This window comes from Passer domesticus, chromosome 3 (genome assembly GCF_036417665.1).
Source record: "Passer domesticus isolate bPasDom1 chromosome 3, bPasDom1.hap1, whole genome shotgun sequence".
NCBI classification, from domain to species: Eukaryota; Metazoa; Chordata; class Aves; order Passeriformes; family Passeridae; genus Passer; species Passer domesticus.
This window is the reverse complement of record NC_087476.1, coordinates 44444632-44468352: the sequence shown is the minus strand read 5'-3', so window position 1 is coordinate 44468352 and position 23721 is coordinate 44444632. Positions and strand designations below refer to the sequence as shown.

Here is a 23721-nt window from a genome sequence, read left to right as displayed (position 1 = left end):
TTTTGCTGCTATACTTCCAAGCTTTCCCATACTTACAACTCTTTTTTTTCTGTTTGGTTGTTTTTTGAGTGCCCATATGAGATCAGACCACAGTACCAGCTGTGTTTCATTCATTATAGTTATGCAGGAGTCAGGACACCTTGCTGGTTCCTGATTCTACAAGAAAAACTTCTACTCAGAGTCAACCCGCTTTTAATTTTAGCCACTGTAGTGCATAATGAGTATATGCTAGGTTATGCCAAAATCCACGTTCAGTGGGCTCAGAAACTTACTAAGTTTCTACACTAACAAAAATTTCATATCATAAAGCAGTAAAATGATACAGATCTTAAAATCTGCAGGGGAAAACAGCTCTCAACATCAAAATTCCCCATTAATTAATGTGTGTCGATCAATTGGATTCTACTAAGCTGCAGTTTTATTCCAGGTACAAATGCCAGAGTCTCTGCAGATACAAGAAGTGGGATAACCTCAAACTGAAATAAAGGTACATCAACATGTATGTGCCAAGACTATGAACTTTGTTTTACTTGTCCATGGCAAGCATTCAAAGAGTGAATCACACACATCACTATTCACGTCTCTTGGTCTGCCTCAGATATAATCAATTATTCCAACTTGTTACACACTAATTACTTACGGCATATTTCAAGGTCCACTTCAAAATCACCTCAGAGTAATTCATCAAAGAGACATTGGTATGTACAATAAATTGAGCAGAGAGTTCAAATATCTCAGGTGTGTCTATACTTGTATATCACATATACCAAAAGCAGTGAGAATGAGGTTTCCTTAAACAATTTTTTCAGCAGCCATTCATTAGATTTTTCAGTGCTCAAGTGCCAGGATACAGCTATGGTGCACGGAAGTTTTACTCAATTGAGATCTATTCAAACAAGTGTTTCTTATATAAAATGAACTGTAAGATGTCAGCAGCTTCCTAAGAACTCCTTGATAGCAGTTATTTAGTTCCCCCCATCTAAAAGCAAGCCTGAATGCAGAAGTAATCAACGAATCTCACTTGCACATGCTTACATTTAAATAAATGGGATTTAAATAATTAAGTGCCACTCTCCTATGCAAGTCAGCCCATGCAGTTAGACAGTTCCTAGAGTCAGGGCTTAGTGGTGAATACTTGTGCTTCTCCACTTCATTCAGAAGCCCATATAAGCTGCTGAAAGTAGTAATAACATCATCAAGGACAGGCAGCTGAATTCAGTACCAGCTAAACCTGCCAGACCTTGAGATTATCCCAAGGAAGGAGCACTGCCTTAATCCAACTTCTGACTTCACAGAAAGGCCTGGAGAGCAAGATTACTGCCTCCACAGCTGAGCAAGAGAGCCAGATTCCAGCTGCCAGGCACAACAAAAACTGAAATGCTGCTCTGCAGCATGGCAGCAACCATCCTGCCCCACAGGGAGCGAGCTCTCCTAGCACAAGAGATTTTGTAACCCCCAGATGCACAAAGTGCCTTAGTGAGGCTGAGCAACAGCTCCATCCCAGGCTGCTGGCATCCTCCTGGGCACCATCCGTGCCCCTCAAGCCAGAAGTAGCATAAAGCTTTGATTATACATTGTTAGTACTATTACACACAGAGAATCTTTCTCTAAAAACCTCTATGTATGACATTTAGGAAGTGCAGCTCCAAACGGGGTCTGAAAGTACAGCCAAGAAAATAATCCAGACATGGGTAACTCAGCAAAAATCAGATTTGCCCTCAGTTAGCCCAGGACTCACCCTGTCTGACTTTAGAAAGTTAACTAGCACTTGCAGATTTGTACAATAATTAACAGATAGAGTGAGGTAATAAAATTCTATTTATAGGAAAGAGAGAAGACGGGTCCATCATCCTCCTTTGTGACTGTGATTCTTAGTATTCCGGGGACCTGCAAGCTTTAATTTTATGATTTCTTGAAAGATTTTTTCCTGAACATCAGCTCAGATATACAGAGAAGTTAAAGCTTTGTTTGAAGTGTTCTCCAGTGGGGTAACCAAGGGTACTTGCCCTTTTCAGCTCCCAGTGGAGGCTTGCTCTTGTACCTTGTGTCTCCTGTTTCACTCATGTTCCCTTCCTGAGTGCATCTAGGTTAAATTTACTACCTTCTGGTTTCTGTATGTGAACCACTCATTACCTAATTATTTCCTTAATATCACTCACTATCCATACATACTCTAGAAGCAGCCCAATCTACACTGTGGATTAATTACTTGAAAACTAGGGGAAAACCAGGCTGATAACACAACCACAGTAAACAGATGACTACATAAAATAAACAAATCTGGGAAGATTCTTCCAGCAAGTTCAAAGGGAATCAACTAAAAGACAAGAGCCTCTTCAGGAATTCTGGCAAACGTTTGGTGTGTTTATGGATAAAGAAAAACCACATTTCAAACATGCAGTTCCTGTGATTTTGATCACTATTAAATAAAAGCTTGAAGAAGTTTCTAAGCAGAGGGGAAATCAAAATAGTACACTTAATTTTAGTACTTGCTTGAACTTGTAAAGGGTGTTACCTGTTGCTAGTAAATAGCTCAATTTTCCGGCACTTCAAATTCTGCCAGTTTGCAAGTAAAGTTCAAACCCTACTTAAAAGAAGAAAGGCCCCTCCTATTTTCAGGCAGCCTGGATTGCTTTCTCCCACCCTAATGGCAGAAAAATAATTTTTGAATTTTATGTTTGGCCAGTTTCCAAAAAATGCTCAAGAGCAAAACATTTTCATTTTTCAAGAAGCACATTTTCATTTTTCAAGAAGTCAATCCTCATCTCCTTAGGATATATTTTTCAGGATGTCTTTACAATGGATTTAGCAAAGACATAAAAATATTGCTTGGAAACATGTTTGGAAACATTTAGAAATTTTAATGCAGCCAGTTTGAATTTCCCAAAATTGAATAGTCACCCCACAAATGCAGAGCTGGGCTGTCTCCAGCAATACAGTTCAGAGCTGCAGGTGAGCTCAGAACTTGTTTCATAGTATCTGTGCACTGCAGTGTCAGGCTTTCTTTTCTTTGATATACTCTTTAAATTACAGAGCAATCAAATTAATTGTGTGGGAAATACAGCTCATCTGTTATCTTACTGCTCTAACTGCTTACCCAGACACCTGTAGTTAAAAAATTGAAATGAAAGGTTGAGGGCTTCTTAAATTTTTGTCTTATTTTAATTAAGTGTTTTCAATATAATACCAGGAAGGTTACTTCAAAATATTATGACAAGATTTTGTTCAATCTGTCACAGTTCGCTATGTCATCTGCATTACATCGTAAACAGCTCAGGAAATTGCTCAATGGATTAATCACTGCTCTGTGACAGATTTCTTGGAATGAAAGATATAAAAAAATCTTCTACCACCTGAACAGACAGTTAACACTTAAAATAAAGCACTGTATTGCCAAATATGACTTCACACAGTTCATTCAAGCTTTCTGACATTTAAACATTTAGTAAGATCACCACAAAACTCCCAAACACTCACAACCCCTCTGGGAACAGGGGGTTGTACAAGACTCTTAACAGCTGAGTGCTAGCCACCTGTTACGAACAATGCATCTGAGTTTTTTAAAAACTTACTTCTACAAATTACATCTTTTGGAGTCTACAAGGTGAGATTACAGGAGTGGTAGCAGAGTCTGTAGTACAAGTTTTGTTCATAAAGACTTCTAGCCACCTTTGCCATCAGTGTTAAAGTCATTCTTAATTACTAGAATACTCAAACTCATGTGTGAGTCCTATCTTAGATGCAACAGACACATTTACTAGAACAACTACATGAAGGGCATTATAGGTAACCCACAATTTGTTTCCCAACCTTCAGAGAAGACTCTTTTCCCAGGCATCTCTCTTGCATATTACAGAAGACAAAAGAGCACAGTGGCTTCAAAGGTCACCAGGCAGGAAAAAACCTTCTGTCACACCATATTCATATAGAAATTAAAAACATTCCTCTGGAAGGCACCGAGCTTGATTCTGCAACCTTTATCCAGACAAAACTTGCAGAGATACAGCACAGCTAACACAGGGAAAGATTTTGGGTGTGGCTAGGTAAGGCAGAGCTTCCAGCAAGTCACCTGCATGCATACCAGGCAGGGAGACAGACTGTACATCTCATGCTTTTTTGGTTTTGGTACTTTAGTTCGTTTTGTGTGTTTGCAGCCATCATTGCTAATACCTGTCAGCATTTCCAAAATACTTTGATACAATCTGCAAGGCTGTGAAACTCAATCTGTAGCTGATGGACTCGACTAATCAAACAGCAAAATATCAGCTGATCAATTACAACTGATAGCACTTGTGGCACTAAGAGGTGGTTTGTTAATGGCCTTGGCTAATACAGACTTTTTAGAACCATATGTTTAACAAAACCCCAAACAAACAATAAAAGCCAACACCATAGCACTAAACCACTGTTAAACCTACAGGATTCACTGCAAAAGCAGTGTCATTTTTCAGAACTGACTCTGAGTTTACTCTCCCTACTACCACAAGGTATTAGTGAGTATAGTAAAAAGTTATCTCTATTTAAAACACAAGTGAAAGAGCAAGGAATCTACCTTTGGTCAAATGCAAGAAGCCTGGAAATTAGTTTCAAAACGGAAATTATTTCCATAACAATTTTACTGTTGAAATGCTTCAAACAAATGTAGCCACGAGAACCAGCTATTTCTTCCTCTCTTGATGAAATCTCATCTCATGCTTTCATACTCTTATGTATCAGAAAGTCAATGCTTCCTAGGACTCTTTTATCTTATTGTAAGAAGAAAGACTATTTACTGTACATATTCACCAAAACTTTACTTTTCAAGTTCTATGGTCAAGGGCAGAAAATTTTATCTGAAGACTCCACACAGAAGTCAGAGTCCTGAAAAACATCTGCAAACACTATCAATTTCTATAAAGACCAGCATATATAAAATGAAAGAGTGAATAAAAATATCACTTACACGCCACTCAGCACATTTATAGACTGTGTCCTCAGCCCATATCCAGTGTCTTTCAAATTGGAAATGATACCTAACACGTTGATATTGGAACCCTTTGATCCAAAGTCTTTTTCACTGTACATTATCATATGGGAGCTTGTGAAGTCCTGTCAAAACAAAGAGGAGCACCATAAGGAAAGTGCCACATGACATCTCAGGGCACTCAGGAAATGCCTACTAGGTGTTCTTGGAACTTACACCAACAACTGGTCGCAGGGACTGCAGCTCCTCATCATAGCCACCCCAGTCTGTCCAATCCCGATACGCTCCTTCTTCCAGCAAGTACTGATGGCCTTCAAACCCAGGCTTCTCGTAAGCAACCCAACTGAGCAACAACAACAACAGAGTCTGCATGTGAAAATGGACAAGTGCCACTCCATGTTTTCATGGAGCAGATATAGAGATGCAATATTTATTCTTTTGCTGTGAATATTTTCAAATTTAACTCTGGTCTATACCTCAACCCAAAAATTACAAAAACAAAATAAACAGGAACTGGATTTGTCCACTGCAACTTCCAGCCTATGGAGTTACTACTTCAGCTGACGGGTAAGTACCACTTTTCCACACTTACACTCCTCCCAGTACTTTTATGGATCCCACTGATGTAAGTGGAAGTCTCGTCTTGTCTTCCGATTCCTTGTCATCAAGCATAAAGACCTCTGATTCTACTTCCACATGTCTTCCTTCAAAGAAAGGCTTCTCATAAACAATTACCTGGAGTAGAAATGAAGCAAAAGAAAAATTGCAGGGAGGACAATGAATTCTGACAACAGACAGTTTCTTTTGCATGGGCACATAAAGGGAGAATGCAACATGATGAAACCAACTAGTGGGATCTCTCTCTCCTCTACAAGAGACCTTTCCACTAGAGATGCAATGGGAGGGGCTTGAGCATTCATTACCCATCTGCATCATCTGGATTCCTGTTAATACTGTCACATATGCACGTGATGGATGCAGAAATGTAACAGAAGTTGTATTTTCACGGTGTGGTCACATACAAAAGAGCTACCCAGTAAACTATCAGTAGCTGGTATCCAATCAAAGCATACTTATCTACCCACGTGTAGTTCATGTGCTGTAAAACAGCTTTGGACAATCAACACATACTGACTTTTACCTTTGGCTCCCCACTGAATTCAACTTTGCGACCACCCTGTTAAAAGGAAAAAAAAAAGGAGAAAAAAATTAAACTGTTCATGACTTAGACAACTTGTAGATGTCTATAAGAATCATTAATTCTTTACAAAAAGTCAGAACTAAGGTGACATAGTCCTTAAAGAGTGCAAGTGAAAATAAATGGCAGATTAATGCCAGAGATGGATACAATCAGATGTTTTAAGTTCAAGAATTTTATAGACTAGAAATCTTAGGGTTTTTTTAATAGTTAGATTTTTGTAAGTCTTGAAAAATCTAACCACCTTAATACATTATTTCTAACACATAAACATACATCATTTGACTTGTAAGTAATACCAGTAGTTTACCATTTTCAAGGGTCTCATGGACCTAATGTAGGCTTCCTTCTTCTCCCAGAATAATAAATTAGGATATTCACCAGGCTCCAACATTAAAGGGACCCCCTGGAAACCAGGTTCTTCATAAAGAAGCCATCTAAAAGTAAAGGGGTGGAGGGACAAATGTAAGACATAAAACCCCCAGAACATTTCTGAACAGTACAGAACAAGACAATATGCTTACTTTAGGAACCAGATCATTGTTCCCTACAAAGGGAGATTCCAAGCTAATATAAACTGGCTCAAATTGGTATAGTTTCATTGCAGACACATGGCTCCAAGAAACAAGCAAGGTGCTTTAGTTTTATTACTGTCTATAGCTGAATGTTTGATGCCTTGTGTGCTTCATATTCACACCACTCAATAAGCCCTTGGCTTGTGGCTGGTCACCCGTGGTATTTCCAAGGGCTCAGTACTGGGGTAAATTCTGTTTAATACCTTTAATATTAATGATCTGGATGAGGGGATTTGAGTGCTCCCTCAGGTGTTTTGCAGATTACAAGAAGCTGGGTGGGAGAAGTTGGGTGATCTGCTAAAGGGTAAGGAATCTTTACAGGGGGATCTAGATCAATGGGCCAAGGCCAATGGGATGAGGTTCAACATGGGAAAGTGCCAGGTCACAACATTCCCAAGCGGTGCTTCAGGATTGGGGAAAAGTGGCTAAAAAGCTGCTTGGCAGAAGAAGACCCAGGGGTGCTGGTCAGCAGCAGTTATACTTAATCCAGCGTGTGTCCAGGTGGCCAGGAAGGCCAATGCCATCCTGGCCTGTATCAGCAACAGTGTGGCCAGCAGGACCAAGGCAGTGACTGTCCCTCTGTACTCAACACTAGTGATGCCACACCTCAAATCCCATGTTTCAGAATCAGTTTTGGGCCCCTCACTACACCAAGGACATTGAGGGGCTGGATCATGTCTAGAAGGGGACATTGGAGCTGGTGAAAGGTCTGGAGCACAAGTCTAATAAGAGTGGTTGAGGGAGCTGGAGGTGCTTAGCCTGGAAATAATGACACTCTAGGGAAACTCACTGCTCTTCACAACTGCCTTGAAAGGAGGTAGTAGGCAGGCAGTGACTGGACAAGAGGAAGTGGCCTCAAGCTGCGCCAGTGGAGGTTTAGACTGGATATTAGGAAAAAATCATTCACTGGAAGAGTTGTCAATCACTGTAACAGGCTGCTCAGGAGAGTGGTGGAGTCACAATCCCTGTAGGTATTTAAAGGATGTGCAGCAGTGGTGCTTAGGGACATGGTTTACTGGTGGACTTGGCAATGTTGGGTTAATGGTGGTACTGGATTCCCATCCTACAGGATTCTATGACTAACTTCACTGCAAGAACTGACACACATGGAAGAACAAGGAGAGAGTACAGTCAGAAGATAAAGGTGCATTGACTCATTTTTGTTGGCAGCTTTTAACAAACAGCAATTAAGCATGAACACTGGGAAACTTTAAGATGATACAACCACACCCACATGGCAAGGTGACTCAGAATCAGAGCCTCCCTCACCTGCCAACACAGTGAACTATGTCATGCCTGTAAACTAAAGGCAAAAAAACCCCTAACCCTGCAACATGCAAAAAAGCAGCAGCCATCTGCAGAATTTCTCATGGAAGTGACTTCTTTCTACACTGAACTAATAAACAGATATTCAGAAAGACAGTTGAAAAATAATATATTTCACTTCCTAGTGAAAATATTAGTCTGCCTTCCTTGAGGGGTACAGATGCAAGAGAGAGATATGAAGACAGCAAGAGCTCACGTGCATTTAGCAAAACAATGCCGTTACACTAATGCAAAATAAAGACAACTCAGATGTGCACAGGCTCTGCCTCCTTCCAAGAAGATTTGTAATTTTACTGGTCACAGACAGCTTTTAAGTAAGAGAGAAATAAAGTGGAGACATAGATGAAGTGAATTAACAATCAACCTGCAAATAACATATCTGATGACATTACTATTGTGAGACATGTAATTTGGATTGAGGTTGCAGTTCACCAGAAATAACTTCCTGTCAGAGAAATAACTACTTGGACATCTTCAAATTTGCCTACGTACCAAAATGCTTCATTTTTTTTCCACAAATCAAGGTGTAAATATTTACTCAGATAAAATACCCTTTGCCTAACAACAAAAATGTCCATGTATTATGTGGTAGGTTTGAAACAGCTTTGCTTTACATTTTTTTATAAAATTGATATATTGTCGTCAGCTGGGCAGTTTTTGATAGACTATTTGCAGCATGGCAATGCCCAAACATAAGAGCTAACAACCAAGATCTGTACATTCTGTAAGAAGTTCTGCAGGATGACTGGAAGTGGCTCCGGTCTCACTTTTTCTGAAAGGAACCTCTCTCTCTCTCTCCTGCATACTTTTCCCAACACTACTTTGAAGCATGTTTTCCATAATGATTTACTAGTTTGTTTATTAAGGCATGAAAACTAATACTGGTACATCACCTGGATTGCTCCTCAGAGGTCTCCTTTCTCATAAAAGCTTGCTTAGTTCACAATATTATCCTCCTAATTCAGATGGCCACATTATTTTCAGGACATAACACCTTTGTATTACATATCACCATAAAAGCCCAGATCAAGATGCACTGTGAAATACAACAATGCCATGTATGGACTCTCTAAAGCACTAAGTCTTAGTTTATAACAGGAGGACTTAAAAAATTTTCTTCTTTTAGTAGGATGATTTCAAGTTTAGAAGAAAGCAAGTGGGAAATGTGGTCTTATTATAACAGTTCATTTCCCACCCTCATTTATGATAAGCTTGCCTGAATGAGAAAAAGCAAGAGAGGCACACTCTTATTCCTTGGCTACAAATACACAAGGGTTATTCAGTATTTACGACACACAAGCAGAAGAATATCTAGCTCTAACAAAACATTCTAGGTCAGACTCCCCAAGAGTGAAGCATTACGGTGATGTACTAACACTACTGTCAACAAATATACTGCCAAAATATAGGACTAGAATAAATATAGCCTGCTCGCAAGTCTGACAGGTGTAACCAATGGTTTAAACCAAATTCCTGTCATCACACTACACATTCATTCAGAGCTGCATACTTACATGCCCCAATGCACTTTAATAGAACAAGTCTTCTGAGTGCTTCCAAACACCCCTGTTTCTTCAGTGTCATCAAAAAAGGAAGTCACGATTCCTAACCCTTCAGGCTCTGTATACAAATCAATTCGGCAAACCCTGTAATCCTGAAAAATGAAGATCGCCATAATCACTTGATCTGTGCTGTGAGTTCTGTAATTACCGTGCATAACTAAATCAGTTTTGAAACACCTGTTTATTTTAAATTGTTCCCCCCCACCCCTTGTCAATTACTACTGCTATTAGATGCCTATAATAAAAGTATAGCTAGGCCAGTTTGCCTGTCTCTGTTTGAACCAAGACAGTCAGTCAATCTCTAATCAGCATTTACATTGTTTACTTTCTGCCATCTAGGCAGGAATGCATCTTCTTTCATCAGTTAACATCTCCTCTAGCAAATTAAATCCTAAGATAATACCAAACAAGCCATCCTTGAAGAGAACTGCAACTTAAACAAGAATTGTAGTTACAAGTAATATATATTCCTCCTTTTTCCTTTCCTAGTCAAATAACTTTATAGCTTGCGCTTGTTTTGGCAACCTGCAATTGTAACTACTTGATGGTAGATTAAAAGTGCATGCAGAAAGGATGTTCCATCACACGTGAAACTCACTGGTAAGCTTGCCCATACCAGGCAAACCAAAGTTTGGTGTTTCACACTGAAGTCTGTATTGAGTGCAAATTTGGTTTTGAAAAAAAAGAAAACGCCATATTTTGAAAATACCAAATTATTGATGGTTTTCTGCAATGCTTTTCCTGACACTGACCAGACTACAAAGCATATGCTGTATGTAGCATTTTGGTGGCTATCCTAATAAAGCCCACCAAGTTCTGTTCCTACCCTGTCCTTCCTCTTGATGCTACCACAACCCCAACTGCGCAAAAGTCCGTACATGCATTTTGTGATTAAACATTAAACTCAACATACAATAGTGTTTCATGCATTTGGTAGCTCGTATTACACTTGTGTCCCAATAGACCACTCACACTCTCTATCAGTATAAAACATCACTATACATTAAGATCAATAAAAATTTTTTTGACTTATATTACTTGCCTTAACAACATGTCTTATTGAACCGATCACTGCAGGCTTTTGAGACTTGCAGTCACTTTGCTCTTCAGAAGCACCTGCACCCCAAAGATCTGTGAGTTCCAGCTCTCCTTCTTCCAATGGAATAGAGGGGCCTTCAAAATTTGGTTTTTCATAGAGTATCCAGCTTAAAATAAATTTTAAAAAATCTAATTTTTCCTGGTGCTTTATCAAGTGTGGTTTACAAAAATCACGATCCCACCTAAGAAATCGTTTCATAACTGTACTGTTTCCAAACCCTTGCTATTTCCCCAATACGGCTTATTCACCCAACTGCTGATGCAAGCCATTTTCAGTCTCTGTGATACCTCTAAAAACAATGACAAAAACAAAGATGTCTACCGCTGAATTGTACAAAAAACTCCTTCACCTTTTAAAATTGATAATTTGGGGCAGCAAAGATTACTGTCTCTGAATACCAGACTTTGTATGAGATAATAATCAGAACCAATTTGTACATCAGAGAAAACAATGACACTGCAGACTGCTGCATCGTGTATAAACAGACAAGTTGCTTAGATCCTGTGAACAAAGCCTGGAGTTCCACAGGAGCTGGGGTAGATATGCCAGAGGATGATAAGACTGTTCAGAAGACAAGCACAACTCCATTTTTAATGGCAGAACAGAATATATAACTAAATAAGAACTTTATCCATCTGCAAATACAAACCCTTCACTCAGGCTCTCAATGGAAGGAGGAAAAAGCCCCAAACCCAGTCCCTCCAGACCATGTTAGAAAAGATGACCTGGTTTACAGAGATCAAAAGGTTTTTGTTCCAGTTTTCTGAAGCTAAACAGCAATCAGTTTGCTTCCCAGTACCTCCTACTGTGGCTAGCCCTTGTGTCTGCACCTTACTATCAGATAATTACTTTTGAGAACCTGCTATTTGACTGCATTATAGCCTGGCCACAGCGTAACTTGCTGTGCTAGCCACACTACTAATGGCCCTTCTGTTGATGCTATGAAGAAAGCAGGAGATGAAGTTGCTTTCAATTACTCTTGGGCAATATAGCTTTTAGAGCAAAATCCCTCCTTTTGTCAAAGAAACAGTCAATTATCTCTACAGCACCATCCTACTCCTTTGGTCATGAAATAATTATGTAAGACCTAGCTTTAAACTTATTTGCTAGCCTTTTAGCCCAATCCAAACACTATGCAAGAATCTCTAATGACCAGAGGAGTTGAAAGGCAAAATAGCTGAACAGAATCTGTCATTTCATCCCACACCTATGCCTGGTGACATCTCGCACCCTGCCAGATGGTAACACTCACTCAATTAGTCAGCAAAATAGGTTTTCCAGCTCAGAACTTCCTGCTGCAGAGGTAAAATGCCCTATTTCTTGCTCACAGCTCTACATTGTTACAAGGAAGACTTACTGTGAATCACATGCCAGTTCTGTTCCAAAACATTTTTGGATAGAGTAAAAATCTTTGCATAGAGAGTAAAAATGTATCTCTTACCATCCTCTGATGACTTTAACTAAAATGGTTGGTGACAAAACCCAAGAACTGCAATCTGGAACATCATGGAAAACTTCAATGCCAGCTTTTTGACAGTCTGAGTCACAGTATATCATCAGCTGTGTTAAAAAAACCCAACAAAACAGAAAAACAAAACAGTAATATACAGTTCTATCTTCCTAAGCTTTAAATATAGAAAGAAACACTAAAACCATTAAAATTGATCTTACCTTGCCAGGTCTGGGATTAATTTTACTTTGTCCATTTCTTGGAAGTGTCTAATAGACAGTGAGAAGAGAAAAAAAAAATCACAAAAAACCCTCAAAAAATCAAAAACATTTTCAATAAAGATACTCAGCTATAAAAAAAGAGCTAGTAGAACAAAATAAGAAATACTCTGAATAGTAAAATTTGGTAACCTTTTAACTATACCTACTCATCCCTTCAATCTCTACTTCCCCTTGCAGAACAGCATCTTGTCACAAACATATAAATTTATACACTTTTTTAAAACTCTGAATTATCATCTCACTGAAGTCAACTAACCTCAGATCTGAAATGCTTTAAAATCATCCTGATCATCTTCCTATGTAGTCCAGGATTTCAATACCAAGAGACTACTGTAAAACTGCCACTGATTAAATACAAGCTGTACAATAATAAAGATGAGTTTAAATGTCTAAAAATGTCAAGCCATAAAGCATGGTGTATTTTTAAGAAATGTATGAAAATACTGAGGATGCATGATGGCACATACATGTATGAGCTAACTAGCATAATCAGTTTTGTATCAGGTTTCCTCAAAGAGCGTGAGACTGAGCACTAAGTGATAAATTAAAAATATTCAGAACAACTAAAACACATGTAGGTATACAAAATCTAAAACAATGCTGAAGTCAGCAGTAAATTGTATGATATAGAATATATGGGAAAGTTGTGGTTGCATCACGTCACCTTCAAACAAATAAAGCAAGCATTGAAATTATGTGTTTGGTTTCCTAGGAAGGACAGGAGTGTTCATTCTGGGACAGGGTCCTGCTCTTCTAGGAATGATTCACAAAAACAAAAAGACAAAAACAGATCCTGCCCCTGAACAGGTAACCAGCAACACGTGCAAGGAATTAAAGAGAACACAGTAGTTAATATGCAGAGCAGGCAGTGGTCCCAGCACAGCTCTTAACCATCACCAGGTTTTTGTAGGCATCATCAAGACACGTTGAAGCACGACTGGTTTTTTAGCCTGCGCTTCAATTCCAGTTAAAACTTGTTCTGTGTTTTGAGGAATGCCAAAGTCATTGTTTTGGGCTGCCCTTAGTCTTTCCTTCACATTACCCACTAGCCATTGCATCATCATTTCTTAGTCAGTGGAAGATGCACAGCAGGTACACCTCACAGAAACAGTTTTGATTCCTAACTTGAGCAAAACAATTCAGTGCCACAGAAATCCAGAAACCCTTTGAAGCCTAAAGGTATTCTCTCAAGTGCAGTCTTAGGTATGTACACACTACAAGTCATTGGTTCATCATTTTAAAAACAGAAATTACAAATATATTCCATATTAAAGTTACTCTGAGGGGAAAACATAGGTCTGTCTTCAGTCATGAAGAATGGATGCTTGTAATCAGAGCAAGGGACAGCCCTGCCCAGCACTTTCAATCATCACTACTATCCAGTTATTACAGAATTCTTAAAGAACATATATATTTTTCTGCCAATACATAGGAATACAACAGAGGGCTAAAATAAAAAATTTGCTCTGTTACCTATTTAACTGTACAATGGCTGAATGTCTTATTAGAAGAGAAGAGAGATTACTTCAACAGAGGTTTTCTGAAGTTCACACAAAGCATTCTACTAATTTGCAATAAAAAATTTAAGTTTGCATAAGATTTGTTTCAATATAATACAAAATCAAATATGAAGACATATTCAAAAAATGCTTTCCATGCATATTTGCAAAAAGTATCAAAATAAAGACCCCTTAATCATGTTGATAGATGTAATCTCATTTTCATTTTCAGATAAAACTGGTACCATACCTAAGTTCACCTCAATGTATTTGTAATCTGTATATATCCCAAAGAGGGGAAACAAAACAAGATATGAACATTGTCTATTGAAAACATAAAAGCTGGATAACTTTGCAGGCAGCATTTTAAAAACACAATACTTACATCCACATCTAATAAACCAGGAGGGACATTTGATTCGTATCTGCTTGTTCCTAACCAGCTTGAAAAACTTTTCTCAGGATTGCCATAGTTGGGCATTTGTAAACTTAGTTCTTTTTTTGTACTATCTCCTTGCAGGTACTTCTCCACAAAACTTGGAAACTTCACATCTGAAAGAGACTGAATTGCAAAATCAAAATTAACAGCCATTCAGCAGGTTGACAAACACTGTTTCATTTCGTGAATGATCTTTATTACCTCAGATTTTTGAGGCATGATGAATGGCCCAGAAACATCCTGTTGTAAAGGAGGCATCCCTGAGGAGTCAGTTGCAAAAGCTGTTGTGTTATTTACTGAAGTGACAGAAGGGCTAAAAAACTTTTCTTTAGAAGACAGCAAGCTTGAGAAGAGGGAGCTTTTTTCAAGCCGTGATCTCTTAATATCACCATCTGTACAATCAATGTTCTCTTTTCCATTAATTTCCTGAGTAAAGGCAGGTTCCTCTCTACATGACTGCAGAGCTTTGAATATGATACTTTGCTCTGTTGATGCACGCTTGGGTCTGACTCTGGCTATTGTTTCCAGGCTTTGCATTTTAATTTGTTGTGCTGGTAACAGATCCTGTGTTTTTTCCCTCCTCAGACCCAAACCAAAAGTAAATACACTAGGATCAAAAACTTTCTCCAAGTTGTCTTCATGAATGGGAGGCATTGCAAAGTGGGGTGCTGGCGACTTGGGAAGCTTTGACCTCTTCTTTTTCTGGGGTAAACAAACTGAGCTGTCTAAGTTTTTTATTGTTTCAGCAAACTTCTTCATGTCAGACGGGGAATCAAAAATGCTGTCGTCTTCAGCAGATCCGTTACAGGTTTTCCCTGGGCTCTTTTGTGTATTGGTGTCGTGCTCTGATTCCAATACACTGTCTTGATTGCTGTCATCATACTGCAGTGCTGCGAAGTTCAACTCCCCTGGCTTTACCTTCTTATCTCCATTTTCCATCTTAAATTCTGATCTGGAAACCTGAGATGGTAGAGGATATTTATCATCATTGCACGGTGACAAAGCCTCTGTGTTTGGCAGCACTTTTTCTTCATTTCTATGGAATTCTGAGCTTGTGTAATTTCTTTGGTGGAAAGGATCTTGAGCATTTTCAGTTTTTACAGGTGAGTGCAAAGGCAGTTTAAAAGGTGAACTTTCTTTCTTTGCTGTGGTTAATTCTGGTTCTGGTTGCTTCAGAGAGACACTACCAGCATCACTTTTGCTGCTTTGGTTAAAAAGGGATATGGCAGCTTTTACTTTAAGTTCTGTTGTCTTCCCAATATCCTCGTAAGAGGTAAAGATTTCTCCATTTTTGCCTTTTAACTCTGCAGTGCTTTCTTTCTCCAGTGTGCCATTCTCAAATAACTTCTGGCGACTGCTTTGCTTATTTAATGTTTTATCAGGCTGTTCATTTTCTTTAGCTTGTTTTCCAAATTTCAGCTTTGCTCTGCCAACGAATGTGCTTGGTACAGCATTGTTTTTTGAGGCAGGGATGTCAGTAGGTCTCTGGCTCTGGTTAGCACATTTGTTTTCAAACAAGGAAATTTTGTTGGCAATGTTGCTGTTAGTTTTATTAACTGGTTTTTCAAGAGGGTCCTGCTCACTTTCTAAACTGTCTTGAGTCGTAGGTGTTTTAAAATTCAGCTCTATGTTCTTCGGTTTGGCTGGACTACAGGAGGCAAAGTGACACAGAGTGACATCTTTAATTAATCTTGAACAGGCTTGTAACAATTTTCAAAACAATAAGCAGTAGAATTATAAACCACAGACTCAATTAAAATTTGATATCTCAAAAGGAATCAACTAAAAGAGGAGTAACTATATGGATTTAAAAAATTAGACACTAAAAAAGGAGTATATATTTCAAATGAACTTAGTTCTTTAAGGTTAGTAAAACAAACACAGCAACTTACAGCATCTGCAATTGAGGCAGAGAACTCAACTACTTATGACAGACATTAACATTTAGTAGTGAATAGGCAGAATAAATTATAAACATGCAATCCCCTACAGAGTTTAGAAAACAAATCCCAATTCATTAATGTGATAATGAGTTGGTTAACATTTGCATATTCTCTCCAATGAGTTTTGAAGACATCTGCCCAGATTCTTTGCAGCTTTTGCACCTACACTGCAGAAGCACCCTCAAATTGAGTGAAAACTCTTCCACTCTCATGAATGCTGGCAGAAAATGTTAGCTGTCCCCAAGCATTGCATCACCACCTTGACTAAGAGAACACCACATGTGTGGACTCTTCCACTTCCTTCAGGTAAACTTAGCTAACGATTTAAATTGTGTAAACTAAGCCTAATAATTTTACAAGAATTGAATTTGGAAACACAAATCTTTTCTATCAGAGTGGACAGACAGGCATGTACAAGTACATGTACACAGTACTCCTGTGCTGTGGCAGAAGGCACAGCTGAGTGTTTCAAGCTCTTTTCTCTGAATACCTACAGCCAGGAAAAATTATTTGTCCAGGTAACTTGCTACAGCATACTGTACAGTATGAACAGCTGTGAAAATGCAAGGCAGATGGCTCCAAAATTAATCAGTCAGATCTAAGGAGTGTCAAGGAGCCCACCAGCACCTCCAAGACAGCCCTGTTCTCCAAAGAGGAATCTGGGGACACAGCAGTAGGAGGATAGGTAGCAACTGCCCTACATGAAAACTGACAAAGGTGGGAGACGAAAAGAAAATAGCTTGCAGCAATCTCCAGGATTCCAAATGCTCTATCAATCAATGGATGATTCTGGTATTTCAATGCTTTCTTCTTTTTTTACCTACATAAACTGTGTTCACTAAGCTCTCAGGCAGATCTTTAGTGCAAGAAAGAGGTGTGAGATATAGGAACAACCCAAAACGTGAGATCCATTCCCCTCTTCCTCAAGTGATCCATCCCAAGTAAGAAATTAAACCCTTCTAATCCTAGACTCTCCATTTTACAAACTTTATTTCTTGGGAATATCATGAGGAACAAACTTACAGAAATAACAGGAGGATTCAGAAATAGTTATCTACAAATCTATACAGAGAGCAACTGTTAAAAATCATAGAATCATAGACTATTAAGAGGATGCTACAGATCTTAAAAAATCATCTAGCCTCAACTCCCCTGCCACGGGGAGGGACACCTCCCATTAGACCAGGTTGCTCAAAGCCTTTTCGAACCTGGCTTTGACCAAGCCAGGATTGAGGCACCCTCAACCTCCCCAGGCAACATTCTGTAGTGTCTCACCACCCTCAGAATAAAAAGTTTCTTCCTAATATCCAGCATAAATGGCCTGTGTCTCAGTTTGTACCCAGTACTCCTTGTCCTGTCACTACAGTTCCTGGCAAAGAGACCCTTTTCAGCTTCCCTGTAAACCCCACGTTCAGATACTGGAAGGTTTTTATGAGTCTCCATGCAATCTTCTCTTCCCTCTGAAGCCCCAACTCTTTCAGCCTTTTTCCATAGGGAAGGTGCTCTAGCCTCTTATCAACTTTGTGCCCTACTCTGGATTTGCTGCAACAGTTCCCTGTCCTCCTTATCATCACGTCATTTCAGAGAAGCCTTCCCAACACTGCTCCCTCTAACTACCAGCCTACTCAAGCTAGTTCACAACTTTATGAAGAATTATGAAAAATGCAGGATCAATAAAAGAGGCAACAGCAAACTTAAAATCCACTGGCCATACTTCAGATAGGTGCTAATAAAACACACTTGAAAAATTTAAGGAAAAACAGAAAACCAAAATGTTCCTGAAAGAGAGAAGGTTTGAAAGGAACTATCATACAGCATAAAATTAAATATATTGAGGCACTACTTTTCATTTGAACTACAACTGGTTTTTCCTAAACTTTTAGAAATTAAATTATTCTATAACTTTTCTCTTTGGAAAATGACTGTGAGTTGCAAGGGACCTCTGAAGATCAGCTAGCCTAACTTCCTACTCAAAACAGGGATAGCTTCACAGTTAGATCAAGTTCCTGAAAGCTTTCCCTGAACAAGTTTTGAATAACTTCAAGGGTCAAGATCTCACAACCTTCCTAGTGAAGCACTGCAGCAGGGTGGCCACTGTTGCTGTGAATTATTTTTGCCTCATATCCCATTAAAACTTCACTGCTACAACTTGCAGCTGCGGCTGTTGTCCCTTCACAGCTCAAGGGCAAATCTGGCTCTCCCTTCTCTATAGGTAGTGAGAGATGACTGAGGTCTGTCTGTATCCTTCTCTTCTCTCAGCTGAAGAAACCAAGCTGCTTCAGCTTCTCCTCATACATGATTTGCTCCAGAGCTGTCACCTTCTTTAATGGCTCACTGCTAGACTCATTCCAATTTGGCAACATCTCTCTTATGCCAGAAGAGAGTTGGAAGGGGAGGAAGAGCTAAAACTCAACAGAGTGACCTGTCACTTGCATTACTACATGCATTTATTTCAACATAACACATCTCTTCCCCATAAAATCTGTGTCTCTCTGTATGCCCTGACACAAGCAAGTTTAATGGCTAACAGTGATGCTTATCAGCCACACCTAAAACCTCTTTGAAATGAAGAGCTCACCCCTCAAAGGTATAGTTTCAAGCTTTGCAAATTTATGCAGAAACAACCACTTCAACACTTTGTATTTTGTATTCTGCAGTACTTCTGCACAGCAGCAGCAGCAGCCAAAGAGCTGAGACCAAAGAGCATGAGAAAGCTCAGCCCTGCAGCTCCACTCACTACAGCTGGCCTCTTCTAATCTTTTCACTACACCTTTTTCCACACTACAAAGTACTGGTTTTAAATACAGCCAAAAGATGGACTTTATTGCAAGAACTGGGTCTCCAAGCTTGTTTAAAAGGAAATGTTGTTTGAGTATCCTTTAAGCCTCTCATCTTGTATGGGGAAAAGACTTAATGGCACAAAAGCTTTCTTACAAGCAGTCCAGTGTGGCTGATTCTCACTACCCATTCCTGATCTGCAATGCCAGAAACAAGTAGGCACAAGAGAAATACCAATATCCTTCTCTTTGGCTACACCTTGCAGCTGAGCTGTGGAAGCAAGCAGTTAAACCTCTCCCAACAGTCAAAAATGGAGGGTGAGTCACACATCAAGCTTGCAAGTGGTGCCAAAAAACCACTGATGCCAAAATATCAAATTGAGGTGAGCAAAGAAAAATGGCATGTGAAAAGAGAAGAATAATTTAACAAGTGGGGTTAAATGTAAAGGCAACTACAAAACCATGTCTGAACACAAAGTATGACAACTGAAGCCAAGTTTTCTGCTAAGAACATCAAAGTGACTATTGCCTGAGGTTTTATTTGCCAATTAAGATTTACCATCAACCTCATTTTAGTCTCCAATCTGATAGATTTCCCTTTCAAAAGCTAAAAGCAAAGTATCCTGTGACTTCCAAGTTATCCGGTACACAGACATAAATGGAGAAAAGAGAGAAAATGCTATCTTTATTTACAGGAAATCTGCATTTCTGGAGGTGACTGGAGAAACTCACCTGTTTTGAAATTGTTTCCAAAGAAACCTGATTCCCAGAATTGGCACAATGTCATTAGTAAGAGATATCATGCATTTTTAAGGGAGAACTACTTGTATTATATAAAATCCATTTTACAATGGGCCAAGGAATCCCTAAGTAAATGGGTATTTTTCAACCAGAAAGGAATTAATATGAATGATCTAAAAATAACTTTTTAACCTTTGAAAATGAAAAATTTATCTGTTCACAGTGATAGCTAGAGAATAAAACACACAGTCTTCTAGTAATGGCACCATCTTTTCCTTTCCCATTTCACAGCACCTTAATCCCCATCCAGGTTTATAGTTCATATGTTCTAATGAATGACTATAAATTATACCAGATCACCTGAACATGTAACTCTGGCTAAAGAAATGGTGTGGTGCTGTGCAATGACAGCTATCAGATGCATCAGAAACCTTGCAGTCCCCACCCAGGGCTAAAGTTCCTATAGCAGCAGATAAAGCCAAGACACAGCATCACACACCCCACGAAATGGGATGAAATAGAGCAGGCTGTTTATTCGTTAAAATTTGTTCTTTCAGACAGGACACTCATCTGTTACTTTATGAGTACAGTAAAAGATAATTCACTGTAGAGCAAGCCCAGGAGGTAGATACACAGAAAAAATGAAATCCAGCTATGCAGGTGTTTATAACTTCATCATCACTAATGACAGTGACACAGAGAAAAAAACAGTACGAAAGCTAATTTTCCTTTGAAGCTGTGAAGATACAAACTCAAGAGTTTAAGATTTGGGATCTATACGGCCAGATGGCAAAGCATCACCCAGTACAGAAATGCCACAGTTTAACTTTCAGTGCTCGCCTTTCTTAACTTAAGTTACAAATTAACCACTCAGATGTAAGTACTACAAATTGTGCAAAGGAAATGGCTCCTGTGCTTCTCAGATGTGGGAAGCATAATTGCAAACAGACGTGTCTCTTAAACCATCACACTGAACCTCCACATCCCTCTAACACAAGGACAATTATCAACTCTCAATGTACCTTGGGTGGGCCTACAGGATTCAGTGTGCCCCCACACCTACAAATGAACATGCCAGAACGAGGAGTGCAACAGCACACAGCCATGGCAACCAAACAACAGAAATTAATAATGCAAACAAATCATTGCCTGTGGATGAGAATGCAACAGTATCCAAGTAATCAATCACTGGCTCATACTAGTGGTAACAGTGAACTTCATAAATACTGCTGCTTCTTTATAATCCTAAGGAAAGCTCTGGCCACCTGTTTGACAGAGACAGTTTCTTCAACTGTAAAATCAAAATCTGAAAACTAATATTCAGCAAATTTCTGATGTTATTCATATGCATCAAAATTTAAGTGATTCGCCCTGCATACTTAAGGAAGCAACCGTAGGTATTCAAATCTTTGGAGTGTGATCTATCACATCATTTGAACAATCAAATTCTATACTGCATCTTACATTTCTTCATAAAATAATAGCAAAACTTAGGCTTTTTCATAGAAAACTTGAATACATTTCTTATTCAAAAGATTTTAGCATACAAAATCTTCAACCACATTCTGATTTGGTTACAGAGAGAAAAATTAATTAAGGTGAATGACAGATTAATTAATCTGATCCACAACGATGATGACTGAGCAGTTTTTATATATGTTAAATTATTCCATATAGTGGAATTGACAAAGATATTCCCTATCAATTTAAAAAATGAAAAAATTAATTATTTTTCTAATACATGTTGACCACAGTGCTTGTTAAGTGGTAGCTTTAGTTATTGTAACTTATTTTTTTTAAAGGCAGTTCTTAACTGAAAACAATTTAGACAGATAACAGATACACAGCTAGTGTTTCCATAAGCACAGATACAAGCAAAATTACAGCTACAAGGACAAGGTAAACGAGTTTGTTACTTACAGGCTAATCTTTGTCATGACTGTTCTGGAAGCATCCAAACTCTTCAGCTTCGAGGTGTCTAAATCAGAATTTGTCTGTCTCTCAGCTGACAGACACAGGTCTCCATTTTTAATCCCATCAGTATGCAAGAAAGCTCTTCCATCTGGACCACTACCATTCTTTACTGCCTTGGTATCATTTCTGCCTTCAGCAAACACCAAGTCTTCTGTCTTAGCAGCCAAAGAAGCTTTGGGAGACTCCAAACTGTCTTCCCCAAAAGCCACAGGTATAGCTCCCTTTTCCACTGAAGTTCTTTTTGTCACTGGGTTAGTCTCTGGTGATGCTAAAGGTTGCCTTTTTGAAGAGTAATCTTTCACCTGACCCTTCAAGCCAGTAGGGGAAATGGGTACAGTATCCGACTGATTCTTTTTATATGATCTTCTCCTTGTAGAGCTTGTGCTTGAGATCGGCTGCTTGCTCCTGTCAGCTTCAGCTTTAGATGCCCCTTTCTGAGCAGATCCAACTTTTAGGTCCTGATTATTACCTGAGGAAGAGGAATTTCTTTCAGGAGTCTGTTGAAGAGACCTCACTTTTCGTTCAGAGTTTATTATCTTGTCTGAAAACACCTCAGAATGGGCATCATCCTCAAAACCAGATTCTTCTCTTGCAGTATTCTCAGTCTGGTTTCTCTCTCCATTTGGAATATCACTAGACGACTGAGACTTTCTCCGTTTTCCAGATCTTTTACTAGCAGATTTTTTATCCATTGTGTCCAAATCACTACTATTTTCTTCTGATATAAGAGTCACGGGTTCATTAAGGAGTTCGTCTGTTTTTCTTAGATAGATATCAACAGTTAGCACTCTAGCAGAATATGCGTGTTCACTCGCTGCAGATTCCAACTCGTATGGCAAATCCTTTGGTTTTGCATGCCCAGGCTCCTCAGACACCCACGTGTTCACAAGCTGCTTGTGACTTAAGATACTCTTTTCTAAGTCTTCACTAGACAGATTTCTCAAGCTCTGTATGAAATCTGGAGTTGTGGAATTATTGATATCTGTGACGGATTCCTTCTCCAACCCCAGTGTTTCCACATTCAGGCTGCTCTCACAGAAAGAGTTTTTAATGGTTTCACTGCTGCCGCTCCAATCTGCTGACCACTCGCTGTCAGAAGAGACTCCCCTACTGCTCCATTCCGAAACTGTATCGTGATACAGCGGTCTTACTTCCCCACTGAAATTATATTCCTGTGCCTCAGGAAGGGCACTTACGTGTCTCACTTGTTTCTCTGCTTGAGGAGCTTCGTGTCCTTCTCTGAAGTGCCTACAGTACACAGCCTGCGCCCCGTGAGGAGAACCTGACCTCTCACCCTTGTGACGTGAAGTGTGTTCTAATGAACTTTTGACATTTTTCCTCTTCCCTGTACCAAACAAATTTCCAAGTCTTTCCAAAACTGGTTTCTTTTTATTTTCTTCTCTTGGAGAATCTGGAAGGTGTGAGGTGGACTACAAAAACAAACAAACAAACATTTGGTTAATGTCAAAATTGTTTTTATAATACATTTGTTTGTTCTAGGACTACCTCTAAATTAAAAAAAACACAGTGAATAGAAACAAAACAGTTTACTGAACAATACTAACTCTCAAAAAAAAGAACAAGAACAACAAAATCCTTGAAAAACAATTAGGACTCCACAATGCTTCTGTATGTTTTTGTCTGCATTTGTTTACAAATGTGCTCATCTTGGCTTATAATGGCAGCTTTATAGATCCCAAATCTCAATATTTTGCACAATTAGCTAACGTCACTCAAATGTTACAGAAAAGCATCCTGATACCTGCAAGACTGGGGTCAAACTTCATGGTCAAAATTTTCCTTACAAAAACAAGAGTGGGGAGTTTAACTTTCTCTCCATACTGGCTGAGTCAGTTTTCACACTTGTGCTGGTAGAGAATAGTTTCAAAGGTGT

General features: G+C 39.0%; 1 protein-coding gene across 3 annotated transcripts in view; it reads right to left on the bottom strand.

Annotated features, from left to right (window-relative positions):
• The window catches only part of CRYBG1 (crystallin beta-gamma domain containing 1), a 62540-nt gene that overhangs the window by 16944 nt on the left and 21875 nt on the right, over positions 1-23721 (bottom strand). For all 3 annotated transcript variants that reach the window (XR_010358561.1, XM_064412834.1, XM_064412835.1), the window contains exons 2-13: positions 21774-23257; positions 14594-16040; positions 14339-14515; positions 12395-12442; positions 12165-12283; positions 10667-10829; positions 9577-9716; positions 6472-6598; positions 6105-6140; positions 5556-5698; positions 5180-5306; positions 4943-5088 (exon numbers count right to left, since the gene is read on the bottom strand). Coding sequence is in view for 2 of the 3 variants with exons in the window: in XM_064412834.1 (XP_064268904.1) it covers positions 4943-5088; positions 5180-5306; positions 5556-5698; positions 6105-6140; positions 6472-6598; positions 9577-9716; positions 10667-10829; positions 12165-12283; positions 12395-12442; positions 14339-14515; positions 14594-16040; positions 21774-23257 (4157 nt within the window). In the remaining variant the exon portion in view is untranslated. The remainder of the gene's footprint in view (positions 1-4942; positions 5089-5179; positions 5307-5555; positions 5699-6104; positions 6141-6471; positions 6599-9576; positions 9717-10666; positions 10830-12164; positions 12284-12394; positions 12443-14338; positions 14516-14593; positions 16041-21773; positions 23258-23721) is intronic.